The sequence below is a fragment of the Lepidochelys olivacea genome, assembly GCF_965140295.1.
Source record: "Lepidochelys olivacea isolate rLepOli2 genome assembly, chromosome: 3".
Taxonomy (NCBI): Eukaryota; Metazoa; Chordata; order Testudines; family Cheloniidae; genus Lepidochelys; species Lepidochelys olivacea.
Window position 1 is genome coordinate 167,455,876 of NC_140413.1, and position 26,072 is coordinate 167,481,947.

General features: G+C 44.8%; 1 protein-coding gene across 1 annotated transcript; it reads right to left on the minus strand.

The window, feature by feature from the left end:
• Positions 1–277: 277 nt before the first annotated feature.
• LOC311517555 (putative deoxyribonuclease tatdn3-A) lies at positions 278–24,429 on the minus strand (the record flags this gene model as incomplete). Its single annotated transcript, XM_084622466.1, has 11 exons — positions 278–421; positions 2,840–2,920; positions 8,129–8,241; positions 9,333–9,388; positions 11,724–11,833; positions 12,387–12,449; positions 15,283–15,345; positions 15,430–15,511; positions 17,538–17,611; positions 19,025–19,057; positions 24,370–24,429. 11 exons carry the CDS (start codon positions 24,427–24,429, stop codon positions 278–280), a joined length of 879 nt encoding a protein of 292 aa, XP_084478592.1.
• Positions 24,430–26,072: the final 1,643 nt, after the last annotated feature.

The window sequence follows — 26,072 nt, forward strand, 5'->3', positions numbered from 1 at the left end:
TCTTGTTTTCCATCAGCCTGCTCTCAAATTATTAATCGTAACTGATTTTCACCTCATCAACAGTAAAATAGCCTACCTGTATAAATACAATAGGTAAAACTTTATTGGGCCTTTATTCTTTAAGATGTCATTTTGGTCATACAAAAATTCCACGTAGCATGAAATATGTATATGTACACTGTAAAAAAAAAGTAATATAAAATAAAGCCCCAAACCACAAACTACAGAGCAGAGCTGTGTTTCGGATGCTCTCATTTTATTGTTGTTTGGCAAGTGTTCATTCTTTCAACCGCTGATGAACTTTGGGGAACAGCTTCAGGGCATTACATGTTGTTACTTCACAGACTGTTTCTACTGATAATCCTTTCACTGCAGCAATGTACTGACAAGCAATCCTGATCTTCTCTGGTTCATTTCTCTCCTAAAAGAGAATTGCCAACAAGGTTACACTATACAAGAAACCAAGTGAGATCAGCCTAGCTTACCCAGGGCCCATAGGACTGAGTCCCTCCCTTCCGTTAATTACTTCAAAAAGGTCACCACTGGCATTTACAAATCTTAAATCACAACTAGGCTCTATGATAAGTTAGATGGAAGAGTCAGCCTGATACTGTGCAGTTTTGGATCTGACACGACCATAGTTCTATGGCAATTTCATTATATTTTAAAGACAACAGCTGGATCAAGCTCAAGAAATTCTACTTCTTTTGTTGCTGAGAAAGAATAAATATTCAGCAACAGTTTCAAGTTCCTGAAACTTCTCTGTGGAGATTATCAGCAGGAAGAAAGCTGTGTTCTTTGAAGTTCTATATATATCAGCCTTGATCCTGCAAGATGTCGAGTGCTTAACTAAAACCCATGCGACTTATTTATTTATTTAAAGTAATAAAAACAATACCTAACCAAGGCTTGAGGCACTCTGACATCACTGATGCTACAATAAAATCCCAGCAGCATTAAGAAATCATTTCACAGGAACTCAGGCAGCCAGAGTCCAGAAACTCCTTTCCACTCTTTTATTGCTGCGGGAACCAAAACCTCAACCCTCTCCAAAAACCTTATCAAAAAACACCTGTTTGAAGAATGGCCAGAACGTCACCAAATTTGGACTATTTAGGGGAGTTAGTTCCAGAGTCCTGGAGCTCTCAGACAGATGCTCTTTCTTTTATAATGAGGGGAGATCCACCTCAAATGTCCCTGCTCACCACAGCTGTTGCAGTGTGGCACAGGGAAAGAGCCAATCCTCCAAGCAGGCCTGTCCCAGGCCATTAATGGCTTTATAGGTCATAACGAAAACCTTAAACTCCACCCGGAGACTAACAGACAGCCAGTGCAGATCCTGGAGTCATATGCTTCTGGTAAGATGCCCCATGCAGTACCTAACATCTCAACTGCCACCGAAGTCAACATGGACTCACAACACACAACATGTTCAAGCATTGCTCAGCACCTTGCGGGCTCTAATCTATTAAAGAGACATTTTCATGTTGATTTCAAAAATTAAAAAAAACAAAAAAAACTAAAATGTGGGTTTTGTTTGAGTGTAAATGTTCCTGTGCAGTTTGGTATCCTGAACACTGGCTCTCATGCATTAGCACCAAATGGCAGAACGAGAAACTGACTAGTCTGTTTTCCAAGCTAAATGTAGTGCCAAATGTACACAGACAGCATTAGTGATGACAAATTAGATTTCTAAAATTTGTAGTGTTAATTACCTGTGATGGTGGTAACAATACAAAGGAAACAATTATTTTAATGATCTGATTTCACATGACAGTGCCCCTTTGAGCTCAGAGGCGCCCGGGTGTGGTGTTTGAGATCTAGGTTAAACTATGTATTTCTTAGTGTGTGTCAATGGAGTGACAGCAGTGTAAACCCAGTGAGATAGCAAAATTAACCCTACAGTACAGTGGTTTTCAAACTTTTTTTCTGGGGACCCAGTTGAAGAAAATTGTTGATGCCCATGACCCTATGGAGCTGGGGATGAGGGATTTGGGGTGTGGGAGGAGCTCAGAGCTGGGGCAGAGGGTTGGGGTGCAGGAGGGGGTCAGGGCTCTAGGCTGGGGATGCAGGTTCTGGGGTGGGGAAGGGATGAGGGGCTTGGGGTGCAGGAAAGGGGTTCCAGGTTTGGGGGGGCTCAGGGCTGGGGATTGGGGCACAGGGTTGGGGCGCAGACTTACCTCTGGCGGCTCCTAGTCAGTGGCACAGCCGGGTACAGAGGCAGACTTCTCGCCTGTCCTAGCACCACGGACGGCACTGCACCCCAGAAGCATCTAGCAACAGGTCCGGCTCCTAGGCAGAGGTTTGCGAGCGGCTTCGCGCAACTCTCACCCACAGGTACCGCCCCCCCACCACCCCAGCTCTCATTGGCCGGAAACCAGCCAATGGGAGTGCAAAGCCGGTGCTCGGGGTGGGGGCAGTTTGCAGAGCCCCGTGGCCCCCCTGCTGGCCGCTTCTGGGGCACAGCGCGGTGTCAGAAAAGGTAGGCACTATGCTGCCTTAGTTGGGAAGCACCGTCGACAGGACTGTTAATATCCTGGTCGGCAGTGCTGACCAGAGCTACCCAGCACCTTACGTGCCGTGACCCATGGTTTGAAAAACATTGCTGTAGTATATGCACCAAGAAATATTTTTCTCTCCTGACATTCTTTTGGCTTTTCTTTTTTAATGTGAGGGAAGGGACCTCTCTTTGCATCTTGCATATGGCTAGTAGTCAGGGCATTAGAGAGCATGAACCCCAAATGCATTAGAGTGCATGAACCCTAACAGTCAGTCACTTCATTTCTAAAATGCAGGTTGGAAGGGTTTAGGATTTAAACTAGTAAGCTACATACTTTACCTCTTTCTTTGGGCCAAGAGAGGGTGAGTCGGTCTCCAAGCAAATGTTCTCTAGTGGAATCTGTCTTATTAACTTTGCTCGCTTGTAAAGACAGGAGAATAAAACAAGAAACAACACAGGTAAGAGTCCGTTCTCGTCGCACTAATCAATATAGAAAGGAGCACACTATACATTTACACACACAAAATCAGTTAATGGCTAACAAGTCTGACTTATTGGCATTTAATAGGCTGTTTAAGCCACTGGGGATAATCCTATGCCTCCAGTGAGCTGCAAACACAAAGGTTAAGCAGAGTATACTTGCCCATCAGAGCCTCTACCACACTACAAGGATTGTGAATATTCATCCCCCTCAAATGTCTGTTAATCTTTTCTAAATGCAAGCTGTCTTTAACATTCTATTAAGTACATCCACTCACCGAATGACACGTTACTGTGGTTGGGAAAGACAGTACAACAGCCAGCCAGGTACTGGGCTGGTGTTGTAGGAGACCCACAGTCAAGAACATCCTGTGGACTCCTGTTCTCCTAACCATTAAACTAATGACTTCAGGTAGATGGGGTGGGTTGTGGTTTTCTCTCTTTGTCTAGGCAGTTACAGCATGCTCACTGCCATGGTATCCGAGCCCCTCTCAGGGCTGGTGTGAAAGATAAAGGGATTCACTCCACCAGAAGATCAGAGAAAGGACAATGGGGCAGATGGTAGCTTGGACGTGGGAGGGCTCAGTGTCTCGGCACAAGAATTGGTCATTTGGTGTAGGAATCAATAAGTTAACAGCCTTGTGATTCCTTGGATGCTTGGGCCCAATCTTCCAGCTGAGAGGCACTGGCATGACTCATTCAGTTAACACTGTGATCAGCCAGAAGGAGCATGGTTGTGAGCAAGTCAAGGCACTCTCCTCTCACCAAGTAGTTAGTTGTGCTGTCTCAGCAGCACTTTGAGCCCAAGTCAGCAGTGCAGCAAGGGACAAGGATAAATTCAGCTGGCACTACGTAGCAGGCCTGGGTATGAACAGGAAGAGATCTGGAAAACCCGTTGTACAGAAATGAAAGATTAACTGCTTTACCGCTGCTGTACTAGGTGTATGGGGAGGAGGGGAATGAACCTCAAATCCTGCCTCAGGTACTTGACACAAGAAGGTAGGAATGAGCCATGCCAAGAGTAACTCCACTGGAGTGTCTTTGATGTAGAATATGTTTAAGTGAGATCAGAATGAGGCCCCTAGATGACAGCCTGCAAAGTCTGAGATTCTTTAGATAGGGTATGAATGTGATCCCACTTCCTGACCTTCAGCGTCCTGCCCCGCTCCGCCTCCCGAGGGGCTCTATGCTCTTAGACCCAGATCCACAAAGGTACATAAGCACCTAACCCCCTGACGTAGGCACCTCAGTCCCAATTTTATGCTCCATAAGACTCCCACCACACCCTGTGGGCACCTAAACTCAGAGAGGTGCACATCAAACTATCCCATAGTTCAGGGGTTAAAGCACTCTCCTGAGTGGTGAGGAGACCTCTGTTCAAATCATTTCTCCCCTCTAGCAGAGGAGGGAATTAAACCCAGGTGTCCCACAACCCAAATGGGCGCTTTAACCACTGGGCTAAAAGTTATAAAGTGGGCCTGGGGGTGCCCTGGATTTTGCAAGGATTGAGCCAGGCACCTAACTCATTCTTACAAGAAATGACTTGCTGTAAGCATAGGCGCCAACTTCCACTGGTGCCGGTGGGTGCTTGACCCCCCTCTGCCCCTGGTTCTGCCCCAACTCCACTCCTGCCCCGCCCCCATTCCAACCCCTTCCCCAAAGTCCCTGCCCCAATTCCACCCCCTCCCTGCCCATTGGACTCCTTCCCCAAATCCCCGCCCTGGCCCCACTTCTTCCCCGCCTCCTCTCCTGAGCGCACTGCATTCCCGCTCCACCCCCCCTCCCTCCCAGTGCTTGTTTAGGTGGCAAGTGCTGGGAGCTAGGGGAAGAAATGGGGATGCAGCGCGCTCAGGGGAGGAGGCAGAGGTGAGGTGAGGTGGGAGGTGGGGAAGGGAGCTTGGCTGCCAGTGGGTACAGAGCACCCACTAATTTTTCTCCGTGGGTGCTCCAGCCCTGGAGCACCCACGGAGTTGGCGCCTTTGGCTGTCAGCACCTAAGTCATCAGCTGGCACCCCGGTGGCAGGGCATGGTGTATCAGGCTCATGCTTCAATGGCCCCAGCTGACAACCAGTCTGGTTCTGCAGTAGTCTGCGTCTTCTTGCTGGAGGGCTGAGTCACCTAGACTCCCATCCCTTCTGGAGTAAGCCAATAGTCCCTCAAAACAGGAAAGCACAAAGTCTCATGGCTTCTATGCCAGGCCCTTGGCCCCCGTGTTGGACTCATCATTCCTGTCTCTTCCAATCTTCAAGCCTGTACTTCCCCTCTCAGTCTTGTGGGAAAGATAGGGGAATCCAGGCCCAGCCTCTCCTCTGGCTTCCTGCCCAGGGACCCTGTTTAGGTGGTTATGGGCTTGTTGTTCAATCCCTCGCCACTACCTTGGGTTGCCCCTACCTTTCCCTACTTGTCAGCACCTTCCATAGATATGGGAATACTGCCATGAATTTGTGGCTCCCCACAGCTTCTTCCCAGCTAGCTACTGAGGAGCTTCCTCAAAGTTGCTCCCAGCCTGTGAAATACAGCCCAGCTGCTGCTAAACAGTCCTTCCCATTTACCTCTTTCTGACAGGAGTCCCCCCAGCTCTCCTTCTTGAAGCTGGATTTGTGCTTAAGCCCACTGCAGGGCCTCAGCCACCTTCTCCTTCAGCTAGCTTCTTTTCCCCAGTTAGTCCCAGGCTCAGAGGATCCAGCAGGCCAGCCTTCTCCTGCTGATCTGCTCTCCTTCCTAGTCAGCCCCCAACTGAGCCATGTTCAGGCCTTTTAACTCCTCCCTCCAGGCTTGACACCTTTTGCAGGTGTAGTGGGGTAAGGCTGATGGCATCGGCTCTCATTAACCTCTTCAGCTCCAGTGTGAGTTTGTTACACCCTCTCACAGGCCCTAAGCCACCTGACTCCAGGAGAGAGGTTGCCAGTTGTGGATGGCTAGCAGAGATAGACGCATCCCTGCAGGCTGGACTTAGGTGCCTATCCCTGTGAGAGGAGCAAGTCTTAGGACACATCCCTCTCATTAGCATCCCCCATTGGCTATCTTAGGCAGCTCCCCACTTTGTGTGCTGGCTTTTGTGGATCCCATTCTAAGGCACTTGTCTCTCCCCAGTCAGTGTATAGGGAGTTGAGGCACCTAACTCAACTTTGTGAATTGCAGTGTTGTTCCTGTGATTTACTAGGCACCTAAGAGTTAGGCATTGCAATGCTCAGCCTCACAATGCCTAAGTCCTTTTGTGGATCCAAGCCTTAGGCCCTATCTATGCCAGAGTAATTCTCTGAAAATCTCCCACTGATGTTAACAGTGGTTCAGTTCCACTGGTGTTAGCAACACTGAGTGCCCTAGTGTAAATGGGCCACCAGATACTCAGCAGAGTCATATGACCATGTTAAAAACAGCATTGCTGGGACTGGTAACACTGGTAGAGCTCAACTGATCTTAGCAGCAAGTGCTACAGACCAGGCCTTTGATTGTAAAACTCCTGGCAGCAGGGACTGTCTCCCCCTATGTATTTGTATAGCGCTTATGTAACCCACACACCTTCTGGGTGTGGTGTTCTGTCCCATCTAGTGGCACCAAGACCACTTAGAGAGAAAGTGAGTTTGTTCTACAGCCTTAGCTAACAGCCAGTTGGCTTTTAGCTCATGAGGTAGAGGCTCATGCACTGAACTCCAGAGGCCCCAGGTTCGATCCCGCCCACCAACAACTAGGGTCTGTCGGCATTACACCTACCAGAACAAAGCCTCTAACTGGTGCTTAGGAGCATTACTGCAGCACAAACACCACCACTACCAAGTCAGCTCACTTTGATTCTGCCTTTGGGCCAGATTTTGATCTCCCTTACACTGGCTGCACACTCATGCACCTTCACTGGTTTCAATGGACTCACTCCTAATTTACATCCTTGTAAGCAAGAGGGGAATTGTCTTTGTCTTCTTCTTGGAGAAGCAGCTTTTCACATTTTCTCTTGCCATCCTCCATCCCTGACCCTGTCCATGCACCATGCCACATCGCTTTCCTCCTTATTCTAACCCTTCTTCCAAACTCACAACAGTTAGTTAACCAAACCCAAATGTCAGGGATTTAAAACATCAGTGTGTAAAGATCGTTAATGCCATTAACCCCAAAAGCGTTTGTTAGGAACGCCAGCTCTAGCTCCATCATCATGTTCCAACCATCGTTCCCCAGCTAAGTGTTCTTCTCTATCGCCGTAGCCCCATCGTTGCTCCACGCTGCAATATATTAAGTTAATTAATCCTCATTTTAAAAAACCCAACAAGAACTAAAAGGCCACATATGTTCCTCCCCGCATCCCTTGCTGAGCTATGGGTGATTTAGACTGTAAGCTTCCTGGAGCAGAGACTTGCCATTCTTCATTTGACTTTAATTCTGTCCTGATTATATATAAACAAACAGAGAAAGTGTCTCTGAGGAAGTATGGGTATCACATGTGCCTATGACACACACTGGGCCCGATTCTCTTTTACACGAAGGCCCATCTACACGGGGTGACAGTGGGCCAGTACAGGCTGGTATGGTGTACCGGTAAGAAGCCAGTGCCCGACTGTACACAGCCCACGTTAAAGAGTTGTGGCAGCAGTGCTTTCACATGGCTGCCCCTTCCCCGTCCGCAGCCCTGCCGGTAGGGACCGCCAACAGGGAAGGCAGAAGGGGCAACGACATTAAAGCAGCGGCCAGAGCCCTGGGCCCTTTTAAATCGCCACCAGAGCCCCGGGAGGTGGGAGCCAGGCAGCGCGGATGGGGCTGGCTGGGAGAGACTGACCCACAGCCCCGCCCCTTCTGCCCGAGACCCCGCACCCTTCAGGGGCCAGAGCCGGCCCCCGTACTGGTAAGAATTTAATATTACTTTCACCCCTTCATCTACATTGCTCTGGAGGAGTAAATGTGCCCTAAAGGGGGTATAAATGTAGTTTACAGATGTTATGTACAAAGGCAATTTACTGCCAGAGTGGCATAAAGGGGCCTTGGTGGGCATGAGAATTCATGTCATTGTATGCATGTCCCCAGGGTCATCCTTGCCCTCTGCCTCACCCTACCCTCCCAAATACCATCCCCCAATACCTGAGCCAATGCAGAACGTCATTTCTCGCGCAGTCCAATTAAAACTATACTGAATCAGAGTCCATGAACTTTCCAGGGACTTACCTGATCATTCCTTGTGACAGCTGGAGGAAAAGAAAAACAAAAGCCAGCTTGTACTCCTTCCAGGGCAACAGAGGGTCTGCCAGCAAAGTTATGAAGCAGTGCGTTCCAAATACCTGCACCACATAGAAGAAACCCCAAAAGCCTCAAGACACTAAAGCTAGGCTGTACGAGTTTAACAGCACCACAGTAAAGATTTGTATCATGAACATTTTTTTTCTGTTTTAATTGTAAGAGACTTTAGTGCTGGCTCTCAGTCCTGAAGTCCTTTATTTATCCACAGGCAAAATATTCATCAACCATGGCTTTGTAGGATCCCTCCCTGACGAGTGAGAACATAATTGATTTCACCTGTGACCTCTCTGCTGGGCCTGCCAACAAAGGTGCAGACTCTGATTCCCATGTATCCACTGGGAACCGGACCAAGACCACCAAATTCACTTCATATCAACACCAGAGAGCTGTCAGTGGTAACAATTTTCAGTTGGCATCTGCCGGGGCCAAACTGGAACCTGTAATTAGAGGTGAAAGGCTCCACAGTCAATTACCTACCTCCGCAGCCTTTCTGTCCCTCAGCAGCTTATTTCTGTCCTGCTATCATTAATTGTGTTTGTAATATGCACAGAGATGTAGATAAGTAAATATTTTAAACATAGTCTAATTGTATCTTTCTTCACAACATAGCCCAAATTTCAATCTACAGATTTGCTGGAAACAAATCATAAAGAGAAATAAAGCTATCTGGACACCGTACTCTTCTTGCTTCCATTCAAAGAGTGTAGTGGAAGCTGATGCTGAGACAAAGGCTGCTTTGATTCACTCACAAAAAAAGTTACAATAAAAAAAAGAAACAATTCTGTTTCATCAGAGGTTTTCCACTCTGCAGAAACTGTCACTCCTTGAGCATAATACGTAAACTTGGCAGCTCCACAGCATCTTCCACTCATAGTTTCCAAACTTTAATGAATGGAGTTCTAGGACACACACGTGAGGTAGGGAAGCATTATTAGCTCCATTTTACAAACAGGTAAACTGAGGTAAAGGACTCACTTTTCTTCCCAGTTACAAAGGTAAATCAATTGAATTACACCAGCATCTAACTGGTGTAAGAGCAGAAACAGGCCCAGAGAGCAGTTAAGGATTTCTTCGTGCAACAACAATCAGTACTGGTTATAAGGGTTTGATCAGAATGGAAAGCGAGACTTACCTTGCTCCTTAAGAAAAGCAATAGTTTGTCTCCCAGCCGAACGAGAATGCACGTTTCTGGTCATTACAAAAAACATACTTTAGAGAAGCAGAGACACACTGGTGTTTTTTTTTAATATAAAGTGATTTCTTTTTAGAAAATAAGCTCTCTCTCTTAAGGAGAAAACATTACTGTTCAGGAAAACAAGAGTTACAACTGGCACTGCTGGCAAAGTGAAGAGATTTGGTTCTATTCTGAAAAAACAGCTATAGAAAAACGGCACCTTCTTCCTCACCAGGTCTGCACCTCGTGTGTATTTAGAGTCAGATCTGCTGAATTTAGTGACAAAAATAAGGTGTTACTCTTGTTTGCCATGCAGAGCCAACACAGCTAAGGGAGAGCAAGCTGGATTCCTTTCCTCCTACTGCATCATCATCAGAACTATTTACTTAGTACCAACCAGTTTCACTGACATAAACTGAATGAAGACAATGACACTTCACAGTCACTGAGGGCTTCATGTGACCTTCAGAACGTTTATTACTGGCGCTGATGCAAAGAAGAAAAGAACCCAGCTTGGTTTTCAAGTCAAGGGTTGAATCTGAGGGCTGGCAGCTGGGGGTGGGGGGGGAATCTTTTCACTGGTAAACTAAACACATTTGTTCTGGAAATCACTGGGAGACAATAAACACGGCACCCTACCACACAAAAGTTACTTTCATTGAAACAAAGAAAGAATTACAAACCAAGAGATTTTGTTCTCCATCCCCACTTTTTAAAGTTCCTACCATTTGGGCGCAAAATGGGGTGAGGGGTACAGGTGGTTTAAAGTTCTCCTTTGCACTGCCCCAGTGCTGGTGCTGCTCTGTCCAGGCCATTATCCCTAAGCTGAAAAGCTAAAAGGGGCCAGAAACAGTAGTCCAGGATAATCATGGCACAGAGGCATTCTAGCGTCTCTCCCCACTCCTTTCTCCAGCCATGCCCCCTTTTATCTTCTAAGTCAGCTGCAAGGGGATCAAGTACAACAAGTTGGTATTACACCACCCGAGCCCCCCCCCCCCCCGGCACTTGACGAGCCTCCCTGGGCCATTTAAACTGGCTTTATGACCACATTATGCTGGCGGTGCAGTGCAAAGTGGCCATGTTGCACCAAAGGATATGGTCTTTTACTTTTTGAAATATTTTCTTTTAAATTATCACTGCTGACCACGTTTTTTCCAACCCCTTCTTCCTGTCCTCATTTCCCCTCCTCTGTCTGACTTTTAAGAACCAATTGTTTTGATCGGATTTGTCTGTATTCTCCTGTACAGTGCCCCAAGCACCTTGGGAGAGGTACTTGATACATATAATTATCCCCCTCTCCTCCTCGGATGTGGGGTTTGCATGTTGAATACCTGTTGATAGTTAGGAGAATTACACATATAGGGAGAAGAGAATAAAGTAATACGGTCTTTGTCTTCCTGTTTCCTGATGCTGAACTCGATATCATCAAATTAAATATAAAAATCTCAGTTTATTTTAATAATACTCTTATTTCCCCCCTAAATGTTCACTTATCAAGTACAGTGGAAAACCACCTATCTCATGGAATAGAGAGTTCTGGGAGAGATGCTGATTTCATTCATGCCAGTGTAACTCCTCTGACACCGCTGGAGTTACACCCACATAACAGAGATCAGAATCTGAGCCATGGTCATTATTCCAATAAAAGCTCTGGATTAGGGGGCGAGTTTTCCAATGTAAATGACATACATAGAGGCATGAAACCTAAATTTGGACAACAAGGAGTTTAAATAAGAGGGTCTCTCTCTGCTGTGGTGGGTGCATGTGCCGAATCCTGCTCCCATCGAAGTCTGTGGCAAATCTCTCTCTGGTTGAAATCCTGGCCCTAATGAATTGTGGGGGAGCTTTGCCATTCATTTCAAGGGAACAGAATGTCATCCTGTGACTTAATTTGTGCAGAAGTGGGACATAAAATGATGCCTTGAAATAATACAAGTCTAACCCCCATCGAGTTTTATTTGGGGAGCATAGCTCAGTTCTTATCCAAAAGATGAAAAGTGTACACATGGAAAATACACCTCCTTTCAAAAACAATTCTTTCAGAAGAAATGCCAGCAAGTCTCCCACATTTTTAATGATGACTTAGCTAGAGAGGAACATTCATCAGCCCTAATCTCTTGACACAGGCTCTGGCTTCCCAGGTGTAAGCCACCTTTTATTATTGTTATTTTTCTTTTTAACCTTAAACTATTGAATATTTTGACTAAAAATAATCCAAACAACCCATCATTATCAATATGCTTTACCGCCCCTCCTGCACTCCAGGAGCTGTGACTTAGGAAACATGTGCTGAGCTTAGTTAAGATTTGATATATGAGGAAGACTTTGCTTGGAGGTGTTCTGACTCACACTGGCAGGTCCAGCTGTTTAGCTATATCCAGCTGTAACGCAAAGACCTTCTGCTGCTCCTCACGTTGCTGGGATGTGGACACAAACCATGGAGTGAAGTCTAGACCAATCTGCAATGAGAATCAGTTAAGGGATGATACAAAGTTTATGAAATCTTAAGTAAACTTCAAAATGCATGGAGAATTAATGCTTTCAGTACATTAAACTTCAAATGCTGTAGGCTACTATGAGAAACCACTATAACTAAGACAAGATTAGAAGGCACTACAATCTCTATATAAGATCTTGTACCTGGGGGTACAGTAGTACATGAATGCAGAATAAACTATATTATATATAAGATAACACAAAAACGCTTTGCTAGGAAAAAATCTATAGCAGCTCAGCTAGTCTCCCTACCACTGTCCTAGCTGCAGGATTCTAGCATATATTTGCGGACCATCTCCAATACTTATTCATAAAATGATCATGTGGGGCCTGATTCTAGTCTCACAACAAGAGAGGAGTTTGGGGTTTGTTGAATCTCAGCAAATATGATTTCTGTCTATAAAAAGAAATGTAAGCACCACAAACCACAGATTGCAATATATTGCACAGGCCTACCAGAGCAATGGCTGAGTCAAGAAAACCCTGATACTAATGAAATCAAATAAAGCACTCTACCTCTCCAATAGCCACCAGCTTATCTTTGTGCTTCTCAAAGAATGGAAGGGCAGGTTCCAAGTCCTGTAATAAACCAGCTACAGCTCACATGCTTCGTTAAAATACCAGTGGGGTAAAAGAGGTCCTGGCATGTCAATGAAATTGCAAAACAGGCATTAGTAGACCATGGTGAGGACAGAAATATAAGGCAGGTATTAAAATTATATACTGAATTGTCTACCAGCTACTGAATGTTTTAAGTACCCATTCTTTAAATAAGACTATAATTAAAAATTAAAAGAAAGCCCAGTCATTCTGCTGGGCTGCCCAGAGCCAGCCAGCCACACAGCCACACTACGGTGGAAAGTACAGGCTTGGGCTGGGGCTTGGCCATAATAGCCAGAAGATGTGTTGATTCAGCATATCTTCAAGGCAGCCTCAGATGGCAGGGCTCCTCTGGAAGTCCTGGGGGAAGTGTAAAGCTGCCCTCCACTGATGGAATCCCCAACAGGGACAGCAGTGGGAATAGCATGGGTACTCCCCTGAGGATGAATGCCCCAGTATGCAACCTCTCCTGCTGCAATTTGCATCCCATGGGCCAGCAGAGATTAGTCAAGGCCACAGTTTGCAAAGTGCAAAAGCAGCTATATAAATAAAAGGCATCACTATTATCCCATAGGGCTTGCCTACATGGAAGTTAGTGCCCATAAGCTCGGGTCTGAATTTACCAGGGTGGATAAAATCAACGATTTAACTTAAAAAAAAAATCAGATTTTTTTGATAAAAGGTTTTTTCCCCAAAAAGCATGTCTAAAGATAGTTTTAATTAAGACACATTATAGTTCAAAGATATCTCATCATGGAATAGGGATTATAAATTCTAATTCTATAGTGTGAGACAATATATTCATGTAATGTTTAAAAAAAGTTTTGTAAATGAGTTCCAATAGTTCATGGATTAGGGACCCAATCTGATGGGGTTCCAGGGACTTCTGTATAGATTATTTAGGTTAATCTTTCTATCTACCCAATGGGACTCAGTGCTCAGTCTAGAAGATACCACCAGAGATGAGTAGTTTTGCAGTTCTCAAACTGTGGATTTGTGTCTCTGGAGGTAACATGCTTGTTAACAGCAAAAATGTTTTTAAATAAATAAATATATATAGAGAGGTGAGAAATAAGACCTCAGCTCTATTGTCCCTCTTCAAATTTGTGTACACAGAGTCAATCCCTTACCTCTCTCTAAAAGTGCAAAGTTTCAAAAAGTTCAATGAATAGAAGATTGTTGGAGCGGAATAGATCTGGACAAGGAGAAGAAGTCCGGGGATAAATGTGAGAAGCGAGGGACAGATGCTTGTTTTGTTAAAATATGTGTTTGCTGTTGAAAAAAAAAATCCAGAATACTTAATGTTGTTGTTTTAGTTAAATAAAACAATTTAAATGTCTGTTTGGTGATGTTCTCCTTCTAATACAACATGGCAAGAAAATCCTCCAAATACTAATGATTAACCTGTTGAATTGGAGATAGTTCAATGACTTCATAAATATCTGCTTCAATTACCTTTGGTAAATGAAATAACCAAACAATCATTCATTTTCTGATATAGCTGTGAAACTCATCTGAAAAGTTTTCAAAATAAATCAGTTTAAAAATGTATAGTGGGTACCTTCTAAAAATGAAACCTACATCTATCTCTGAGTTGTGAAGAATATGTATTACAGTTCTAACAACCAACAAGATTGCACTTTTATGTAGAAACCCATGATTAAATCGAGTCTTCCTGACTATTTTTTAAATCAAATCCGGCCTGGACTTTACAGTGCACTAGCTGCTCCACAGTAACTTCCCATATGGACACACTGTGCACTACAGTACCTTTGTGCACTTCAGCTTTTTTTGGTCCAGTAAAAGGTATTCCCCACCTTGCCCCTCTAATATCCTAGGACCGGCACAGCTCAGACTGCACTGCACAGGGAACTATGGCCATCATGATCACACAGCACCCTCTGGAGGCCAGTGAAGGAACTGCCTTCATGTCTATTGACAAGGTGCTGTGGTGATGGCTTATGCAAAAGGCTAAGATTTTGTCACAGTTATTTTTAGTAAAAGTTGCAAGCAGGTCACAGGCTTCTGTGGATTTTTGTTTACTGCTCGTGACCTGTCCCTGACTTTTACTAAGAATAACTGACAAAATGGGTAGGAAGGAGGGTCTAGCATCAACCACTTCTGGCGCTCCAAGGTTCTCCCTGCTGCCTTGTGCCTCAGAGCTGTAGGGGAGCCTGTCACCAGCAGCAGCTGAGAGCTGTGGGGAGCTGCAGGGCCCCTGCCGGCTGACAGCTCCAGCCCCGCTGCTGAAGTGGAAAATGTCACGGAGGTTTCTGGAAGTCACTGATTCAGTGACTTCTGTGACCTCCATGACAAAATCTTAGCCGTACTAAGTTATGCATCAAGGAAGAAAAACAGGATAAAAATCATAAAATAAATGGGCCCTTGCTTGAAGTCTCCTTAAAGAGCTTTTATCATCTGCTTCAAATCCTGCACCTAACCTATTTCCAAGATCTCACCACATTTGCTAATTTTTTTACTTGTTGCTTCATCTCCAAAAAAGGCAAAAAAACCTGTAATAACTCCGAGGCCAGCCACGACTTCATAGCTGTCACCAGGTTGCACAGCAAGGGCACTCCGAACTTCACAGGAAAGGAACTCAGACCTTCCTGCTCTGAAAGCACAGACCCTTACTCCTTAAAGGAGAGCTCCCTCCAGTTGTTAACTAAGTAGGGCCTATGCACATATCTGATGCCATCTAACAGAGAGCAGTATCAGACATACACACTAGCCAGTTTTCCCCCCAATAAATTGGTGATAATTACATTATCTTTATTAGAGTTAGGCACAGAAGAGAAGTGTCCATATTCACCCATGTGACAGCTGTAGGCACAACTGCTACCATGGCAGATTTCTGCTCTAAAGACTTGAAGAGCTACATAAGTGGAGTTACAAATACCCATATGAAGAAATTCATTTGATTTAGCAAAATACAGGCATAGGAAGCTCGACAAGTCACCTGAACAGTAACACTGCGATGTCCATTTGCACTGCTCTGAATCGGATGAATCCCAAAACATGCCATGACAGACTCTGGATACCTTTAGGAGGGGGAAAACATGTCAATGGGATTAAAACATCTAGCTCAGCAGTGAAAGTAACATCATCCAGTGGCTGTTTGGTGGCCTGTAGGCAATAAGTTAGCGGTCACAGCCAAGTTTCTAGCAGAGAGGTGTCCTCACTCAGGGAACACCCATCACAATCAGCACTGAGTTGTCATTCTTAGCAGAAACACCAAGGACTGAAGAGATTGGGAAGATTGAAATAGCCTTTCACCACTAGAGATGGGATGGTCTCTCAAAGGCCTGTCTACACACATTTTTGTACTAGTATAACTATGTGAGTTAGGAGTGTGATTAGTTAGTGATACCACTATGCCAGTACCACCCCTACTGTGGTCACAGCTACACGGATATAAAAGTGCCTTATACCAGTAGAGCTTATTCCCCTTCACATGTGTGAACGGCTACAGTGATATAAAGCTCCTTCATTCCTACACAAATACATCCACCCTCGTGGAGCTGCACCACTTTAACTCTAGCAGTATAATCAGAATGGTACAACTTGTGTGTGTAGACAAGGTGGGGCTGAGGCACTTTGATGAGGCAGAGGACATCTGCAATGCCACCCCCATGCTTTGTCCATTCTTAGGAGAAAGAGATGTCTCCAGGACTGCTCCTTTGCACACTCAGTTCATACATATGCAGGTGATCAATAATGTTTAACAATGAATACTTAACTTGATCTCTTGATATTTCTATGTTTTACATTTTGCTTTTTTAAAAAAACAAAGAAAAATACAATCTCTCTCTCCCACACACATGCACATACATTATTTTTATAAAAGCAAAAGATACTCTTTGTTAGCCTGTTCCAGTTCTCCAGCTCTCTGCCATGGTGAGTCAAAAACAACCCTCAGGCTCATTTGTATGCAATCACCCTGTTTAAAGAGGCCATATTGCAGTCCATTCTCCCTTAGAATTAGAAGAGGAGAGAATTAAGACATGTTACTTCCCCTCTCCACAAAGCACTCATGGAAGAATAAATATATCTTGATTTTAGGTTCTCACCTCTGTAGGATATATGGTCCATTCCCCTGCCTTACAACAGAAACAGCTTGCTATTCAGCATGTACCCCTCCAATTAAAGGCAAAATCCTGCTCTTATATTCATATGTTCAGCCCATGGAAAACCCTGTACAGTATAGTCTTAATTTCAAGTATATAGTCAACTTTGCCTTAAACTCCTTTATGCCATCACCTCACTCATCATATGGCTGACGTCCACACTTCAGCAACTCTATGTGATGAAACCCTTCATAATATCTAGACCAAATGTTACAACTTCGAAACAAGCTGCTACCTTGGAGGGGTGAAGAGGTTATCTCCCGCATCCTCATTCACTTTTAGACACCTGAAGATCATTACAATATCACCTCTTTGTTTCTTCTTTTTCAGGCTAAACATGTTTACATTTTTGTCAGCTGACACACATGCAAGGCCAAGATTCTGTCTCATTGCCTTCCCCAGTACTCACCCTGTAATCTGGATATCCTTTTTTAAATGAGATGCACAAAAGTTGCACATGATTCTAAGGACACCATTCGCAAGACTTTATGTGGCGAGATCCCTATAACCCAGTTGCTAGGGCACAGGACTGCGAGTTGCGCATGGGGTTTATCCTTGGCTCTGAGATGCAATCACTAGTCCTGATTCCCCACTACCCTAGCTCCCTGTGTTGTCATTTACACGTGCACCAAGTGGGTGTGAAATGCTACCAGATCAGAACAGTAGATTTACCCTGACCATGCACAGATATAAATGACTATGCAGAGCCCGAGGCAGTGGAGAACCAGGCCCAACAGCATGATCGTGGCCAATTCAATTAATCTCTCTGTGTTTCAGTTTTTCTATCAGTAAAGTGAGGATAATGAGACCCATTCACCTCTGTCCAGAATCTGGAGAGCTAGATAAGACACGTGCTATGGCAAGTGTTAAGTAGAGCGTTATTTCTTTGATCTAAAAGATGTCTTTTTACTGACACAAGGCATGCAGTGAGATAACAAACCTTTCTGCTAGATCAATAACTTCCTCAAATTCACTTTGCTGCTCTGTAACAGAAACAAAGGCTCGAACTCCAGCCTGGATTGAAGAAAAACAAACAAACAAAAACCCCTGTATTTGTTACTGGTGAAAGTTACACTTCCCTCCTGTTTTATGTATGTGTTTCCATTTATAAACGACTTAGCTAGGAACTGCTTTAGGAGCACATTCACTAAACTCACTTCAATTAAATACATCATTAAATGAGTGGAGGAAAAAAAAATAAAGTAGTACCAAAATAAATGACTTCTCACCTATCCAACCATGCAGGATTGAACAATATATTAGCCACACTGCCTCTCTGCCCCTCCTAGTCCAACCCCATCTCAAAATCCTGAGGGAAGAGCTAATCCTTAATTTGCCCTAAAGTTCCACAGATTCAGGGCTTGTCTAGACTACCGCTTAAGTCGATGTAAATTACATTTGTAGGGGTGTGAAAAAACCACCCCCGAGCGACATAACTTACATTGACTTAAAGCCGTGTCTACGCTACGCTATGTTGATGGGAGATGCTCTTCCGTTGACTTAACGCATCTTCACCAGATGCGCTAAATTGACCTTGCTGCATCGATGCAGTGATGGCCAATTTAACGTTGTAGTGAAGACAAACCCCAAAGCTCTGTTGGGCCAAGGAAGAAAGCAAGCTCCAGAGACTAGGGCCCCTTAATGAAAACACCCTGACGGTAGGCCCCTCTACCAAACCCTGACAGAATAAAGCATTCTTGATTGCTGTTCCTGCGCCCAGAATTTGGGGAGCCCAAATGATCTATGCTAATCCTTCCAGTTGCTTCACACGCACCCCTCCCAAGCCTTTCAGTTGCTTCACCACTCAGTATTACTGCAGTCTTGTCCAATTTGAGTCAGGCAACCAAACTGGCCAGCTGGATGGGATGCAATTACTGAAGATAATGACAGTCAGCCAAGACACTGCAATTCAAACGTCCTCCCTAGCCCTTCTAATGGCCCTTTCTGCCCATTAAGTAGAGGAGTGGCAAGACAGAATAAAGTTCAGTGGGTATTTCATATTTGGCTCCACTAATAAATAAACAGATCAAAAAACCTCTACCACTTACAAACTGTGCCCACAAATAGTCTAACATGCTCAGGTTAGTGCTACCCCGTCCTCATGCCATCACCTGCGTGTTTGCTTTACCCACAAGTTACATCTTGTCTTGATCTAGGGTCCTGCTCCTGCTACATCTGCAGCCCTCTGTGCCTGTGTAGAATCCCATTGACTATACTGCAGGATCGAGGCCTACAACTGTAAGCTGTTTGGCACAGGAGCGGTCTTTTAATACATGCTTGTCTAGAACCTAGCACAATGGGGCAACAATCTAGTTGAGGCTTCAAAGTGCTCCTGTAATACATAATAAATAAATCCTAATAATGTCCTGAGTAATGAATAAGGGATTCTGGTGCAGAAAAAGTAATAATTTAAAATAAGTCACTAACCTTTCTTGATTTTTCAATCACATCATTTATGTCCTGCAAGACACAAATGATCAGTTATCATGCAAAGCACTGAGAGACCTCATTTTGTTACATTTAAGCGAGGGATGTGTAATGGGTTCCCCCCCGGGGTGCCACCTGGAACTGAGGTATCACTGAGCCCCCCGACCAGGGCTGGCTCCAGCGTTTTTGCCGCCCCAAGCAGTGAAAAAAACTCGCCGCCGAATTGCCGCCGTGGAAGGCAGGAGAGAGAAGCTGCCGCTGAATTACCGCCACAGAAACTCTGCCATCCCTTTCTGACTGCCGCCGAATTGCTGCCGCTGCGGAAACTCTGCCGCCCCTTTCTGACTGCTGCCCCAAGCAACTGCTTGGAACGCTGGTGGCTGGAGCCGGCCCTGCCCCTGACCCACCAGCCTTGGCTCCCTTTACACTGTACTGCTGTGGCCAGCCAGCACTTTCACCAGCACACATACAGATAGGGACACACCCAGCTGCAGTTATATGCAGACGCTGAGAGCAGCTCTGCATGGGAAGGCTCTAGCTAAGGAACTTTCCAGCTACGCAGGCACGCACTCCGCTCTGGGGTGTAAACCCAAAATTATACCATCTTTCGCTGCACAGGGAACTGTACAGCGTAAGCTCATAAAATTCGCCCCCTCCCTTAATGTGGAGAGGAATATACAAGAGCTTTCTGCCCCGAGTTATGACTCCCACACAAAGCAAAACCAACTTTAACAACTTCAAAAAATAGATTTTAAGTGATTATAAGGCATAGCAAACAGATCACCTAGCAAATAAACAAAACTGCAATCTAAGCTTAATAAACTATATAGATCAGATATGAATAGCAAATCCTCACCCTAAGTGATGATACAAGAAGGCTGCAGACTCTTAAGGAGCAAGCTGCACTTGCTTACAGTTCTGAATCCCCCAGGCTAAAGGGAGTTTAGCCTGCGTCCAGCACTTCCCCCAGTTCAGTCTTTGTTCCTCAGGTGTTTCCAGGTGTCTCTTTGGGTGGGGAGTCAGTGAAAAACCTCGATGATGTCACTCCCCTGTCTTAAATAGCCTTTGCATATGGCGGGAACCCTTTGTTTCAAAACTTGGTTCCCACGCCAGTCAATGGAAAAACACTGGTTTCAGAGTAACAGAGGTGCCACAAGTACTCCTTTTCTTTTTGGAAAAACACTGATATCCCAAGATGGAGTCCAGCACCAGGTGACCTGGTCACATGTCCCTGTAGTGTCACTGAAGCCATGAGTTGGAGGCTGTCTACAGCATCCTCAGGAAGGCTCCCCAACGGGAGATAAGCTTCTTCTAAGGCCTATTGTTTTCTCCTAATGGCTCATTAACCTGAATGGACCCTTCCCAGCCAGCCATCTAGACTGAGAGCCTTTTGCCTAGTCAGCGTTCCCCAAGTGTAAACACATTTGTAATACAGATACATAGTCAATATTCCTAACTTCAGATACAAAAATGATACATGCAGACAAATAGGATAATCATACTCAGTAGATCATAACTTTTCCAATGACACCTCACTTGACTTATCTTGCATAAAACACATTATGTCATCATAATCATGTCATAACAACACTGCTGTGAAGAATGGGGCGGGGGGAGGCCGTGTCACAGGATGGTCTTGTGTTTAAGCTACCAGGCTGGGACTCAGGTCATCTAAGGTTCATTAGTGGCTCTGTCACAGACTTCCTGCATCACTTTGGGTAAGTTGTTTAACATTGTCCTTTCCATTTTATGTATGGGAAACCGAGTCCATGGCAAAGTTTGCCTAGCTGATGGGGGGGTTGTAAAACTAAATTATAAAATATTTTTCAAGTCCTGGGGTGAAAGGTGCTTGATAAGCGCAAAGTAGCATCATTATTATTTTACAAGAATTTGGTGGCATAGCCAGGAAGAGAAGCCAGGTCTTCTGACAGCACAGACATCCTCCCTTCCTCTCCCAACCGTCTTGAAAGCTAAACGTGGAACCCAACTACATCTGTGCTGACCCCTGATCCCCAGTCCTTCTCTTGACACTTTTGTGTATTACCTTGCTCAGATGCGGGGGCATTTCAAATCCTAATCTCACACAAGAAGGAGTCTGAGGCAGCCAAGACACCAATGGGTAACACTGAGTGCAGAAATTCAAATGGAGGTACTGGAGCCGACTTCAGCCCAGATTCAGCTACAGAGAACATCAACTATTGCGGGGTGACACTTTGTACCCCAAAGCAACACTCTAGCACCCCCATATTTAACATGGTGATACAATTATGATATATTTTGTACAAAGTATGCCTTGTGAGGTATCATTTTAAAAGACTTGATCTTTTGAACATCAATATCAAGTTGGATTGGGTGTGCTGTCATTGTATGTGAAGTTATGAAGTTTGCCATGCATGTTACTGAAGTATGTTGTAAGGTTGGGAATACACACAACCAGCCTTTCAGGTACAACAATGGGGCAGCCAGATACTGATGATGGCCCATGAAGGGGAATACACACTCACAAGGACTACCCCAGGAACTGTATACAGTGAAGACCTCTCAGAGGGAGCACAAAAAAAAATGGATACTACTTGACTCACCATAGCAAAAGATCTTTCCAGAAAGCTGGAAGAACTTATAAAGGAGGGGAAGTGACATCATCATTTGTCTTCACTTCCCCCACAACTCAACACCTAGAAACATGTTTGGAGAACAAAGACTGAACTGGGTCCCAGGCTGAAGGGGATTTCCAGCCTGTGTGTGGAAGATCTAAGACCTACTTGTATTGTCGATCAGGGTGAGACACTGCTTGATTCAAATCCTGTCTAGTTTACAGAACTCAGATTGCAATTTTTCTTTTTATTTCTTAGGTAACCAACTTTGATCTGTGCACTTACTACTTATAATCACTTAAAATTTATCTTTCTGTAGTTAATAAACCTGTTTTACCCTTTCCCTAAACAATGTGTTTTTGTTGAAGTACTTGGGGAATCTGCTCAGGAACAAAAACTGGTGCATGTCCTCTCCACCCTGAGGGAGGGGCAGACTGGGTAATAAACTTACACTGGCCAGGTTTCTGACCAGGGCAAGACAATACAGCTCTGGGGTCCTAGGCTGGAGAGCTGTGGGGAATTGGCTGGAGTCTCGCTATTGTTGGTTCATGAGCGGCTGGCAAAAGCATTCATGTAACCCAGCTGGTTTGTCCCTGCCTGTGTATATCTGTGTTAAGTGCAGTATCTGGAGCGGTTTGCAGCTAATCACAGCATCACAGTGTGAGAGGGAGCCCAGGCTGGTAAGACAGAGGGCTCAGTGGTACACCAGTTCCAGGTTGCATGCCGTCACAGTGGGTGTATGGTTTCATGAGATTTGCTTACCTGACTTGTTTAAAGAACACTATTTCTTCAAGGAACACCCACCTCAATAACTTCAGCCTTCTGAAGCAAGAGCCCTGATGTTAGTAGCGTCACTGACAAGCAAATGAAGGAGAAGCCCAGATTCTCCCTCTATTTGGTTAACTCTGTAGCCACGTAGGCAGTGATAGTGATCCTTTTAATAGAGGGACACAGCAGTGACTACCAAACCACAGCACGTTCTATCTTGGTGTCACACACACACTTCCTTCCATTTGCCTCTAATGCCAGCAGCAATTTTCAGGTTAACACAACTGCTTTTTCAGAGTTAAATATAATTGCACAATGACAGAACATTCATGTTAGCTCACCAAGTTCATCCCCTGCAAACACAGACTGTGGTCCCCAATAGAGGACGTAGCAGACATGAGAAACAGACCAAAAAGATTATTAACTAAAAGGCTAGGTGTAATAATTTCTTCCTAATCATACTTCTATTTCAATGGGACCTAGATTGAACAATGGATGCATCACATTTGTATTTACTTTGTCCTTGGGGGCGTCAGGTCATTCATGCCATGACACAGAGTTTTTAATATTCGGGTCATTGGGGAGAATTACGATTGGCAGGTTATTTTGTTCTTCATCAGATGCACAGCTAATTGCATCTGCTACATTCGTTATCAGACCTTGTGTATTGGCACAGAGTAGAAACTCAGAGTTACGAACACCAGACCTATGAATGGACCGGTCAACCACACACCTCATTTGAAACCGGAAGTACACAATCAGGCAGCAGCAGAGACCAAACATGTTTTTAAAAAGTCAAGTACCACACACTACTGTGTTAAACGTAAGCTACTACAAATATAAAGGGAAAGTTTAAAAAAAAATTTGACAAGGTAAGGAAACTTTCTGTGCTTGTTTCATTTAAATTAAGATAGTTAAAAACAGCAATTTTCTTCTGCGTAGTAAGGTTTCAAAACTGTATTAAGCCAATGTTCAGTTGTAAACTTTTGAAAGACCAACCATAACATTTTGTTCAGAGTTACGAACAATCTCCATTGGCAAGGTGTTTGTAACTCTGAGGTCCTACTGTATGTACCTTGGGAGACTGCACTTGTGTAACAAGTTTACAAATGTCTGGTTGCAGCTGTTTGTATCTAATGTTAACCTAGAGAGGCATGTCTACCCTTCTTATCTTACCCCAGCCTGGGTGGCTCTTTTTGGGTTTATCACACGACATGTCCCACATTCTACAGGACTGTCTGGATTTAATTAGGGCCACACAGCCCCCTAGAAGCAACTGCACCATCCCGCGAGTTATTTCAGAGTCCTAATGTGTCATCGTCTTGCAATCACAACAGTGTTATGACACAAGCAAGACCTGAGGAAGAGCTCTGTGTAGCTTGAAAGTTTGTCTCGCTCACCAAGGGAACAGAGTAGCAGCCGTGTTAGTCTGTATTCGCAAAAAGAAAAGGAGTACTTGTGGCACCTTAGAGACTAACCAATTTATTTGAGCATAAGCTTTTGTGAGCTACATGATGAAGTGATGATGATGAAGTGAGCTGTCGCTCACGAAAGCTTATGCTCAAATAAACTGGTTAGTCTCTAAGGTGCCACTAGTACTCCTTTTCTTTTCACCAGGGGAAGTTAGTCCAATAAAAGCTATTACCTCACCCACCTTGTCTCACAAACCAGTTTGTAAATTACAGAGCAGAGCAAAAGGAACCCTGCTCCTAATCCACCAAAAAGCTCCCTGAAGTGTATCCACCACGTCCGTGCTATAAATGGGGGTTCTGCCACGGACTCTAATGGGATCAGGAGCTTCTACAGAACATACACCAGGCTCAGTGACTACAAGCAGGTAGAGGGAATTCCATCACTAGCCTGGAAACAGCTGTTGTTGCAATCATACTTCGCATACCCAGGGCTGCAAACCCAGTAACAGCAGCCCCACAGCATAGGGCCTGTGTACAGAGTGCATCCGCTGCCTGCAGTCTTCAGTCCTACCTGCCTGAACTCCTCGGCCGTGAGGTGGCAATGACAATCGATGAACCAGCACGTCTCCATGTGCCAAGGCTGCTGAAGGCACCCTGAGCAGGCAAGGCCTGGGCTCCGCCTCTTGCGACTCTGACAGACAGCCGAAAGAGGCTGTGGCTCTTCCCAGGGCAGCGACTGCAACCCCTCCCACTCGCCCTATGGCGAGCAGCCCAGCCTAGCCCGGGCACACAGCCGCCTAGCTATGGGGCAGAGGGAGCTCGCGTCTGGTGAGCTCTTCCTCCGCACACAGGTGCGGGCAGTTTTGCAGCATGGAGGCAGGAGTTCCAGCCCCAGCTCTGCACTACAGGAGTATTTACAAAGAGTACGTTTGAGTTTCCGGGGGGGAGAGCGAACCCTGTTGTGTCTCCCCCTGGAGTCTCTTTCCAAACGATTACCATTTACTGAAGCTTCAGCAAAATGTAGCTGCAGGGACACTGGCATTTTAGAAATCACGTTTCTTACAATAATCAGTTTCGATGAGGCCAGGAACGTCCAGAAGCCTCGAATCTTGTTGTCGTCTTCTCAGTCAAACCATAGAAGCTGAAGATTTTGAGTAGATGACACGCTTCTTTTTTATACCCACACTTGTAGAATTAGCAATTTCTTCTGTGTTTTATAGGGGATAATAATTACGGCCTTAGTCCTGAAGAAGTGGTGTTTTACCCACAAAAGCTTATGCCCAAATAAATCTGTTAGTCTTTAAGGTGCCACCAGACTCCTTGTTGTTTTTGTGGATACGGACTAACAGGGCTACCCCCTGAGCCTTAGTCCTGCAAACCCTAAGCATGTGCATACCTATGTTCATGGGATGAGGCCCATTGACATTAGGGACACCACTGATGAGTATTTACAGACATGCTGAAGCCTTTGCAGGACCAGGGCCCTGCATGTGTAATTTGATGTCATGCTATGTTTTCAGTATTGCCTACAGCGACACCATTAATTGTAAAAAGAAAAGGAGTACTTGTGGCACCTTAGAGACTAACCAATTTATTTGAGCATAAGCTTTCGTGAGCGACAGCTCACTTCATCATCATCACTTCATCATGTAGCTCACAAAAGCTTATGCTCAAATAAATTGGTTAGTCTCTAAGGTGCCACAAGTACTCCTTTTCTTTTTGCGAATACAGACTAACACGGCTGTTACTCTGAAACCTACCATTAATTGTGTTGAGTGTTTTATTCTTTGTTTATATGTAACTTTACTTTTTTTTTTTTTAATAAAATCTTTCTTAGAATCATAGAATATCAGGGTTGGAAGAGACCTCAGGAGGTCTTCTAGTCCAACCCCCTGCTCAAAAGCAGGACCAATCCCCAATTTTTGCCCCCGCTCCCTAAATGGCCCCCTCAAGGATTCAGCTCACAACCGTGGGTTTAGCAGGCCAATGCTCAAACCACTGAACTATCCCTCCCCGTCAAACTCCTTGTTAGAATACAGCCTCTTGGACACAGTTTTTATATCATGGCCCTTTGAATAAATTTTCTTTTTAACCAGAATAGTTTAATTGGTGCAATCCTTAGTGTGGCTGCAATTACACAAGGTGCATTTTACCAGTATGGCTTATTCCTCTTGCCATACACATTAGGCACTTTTATACTGGTATAGCTGCATGCACACTGAGGGGGAGTTATATCACTTTAACTATACTGCATCATTACAACTTGCGTGTGTA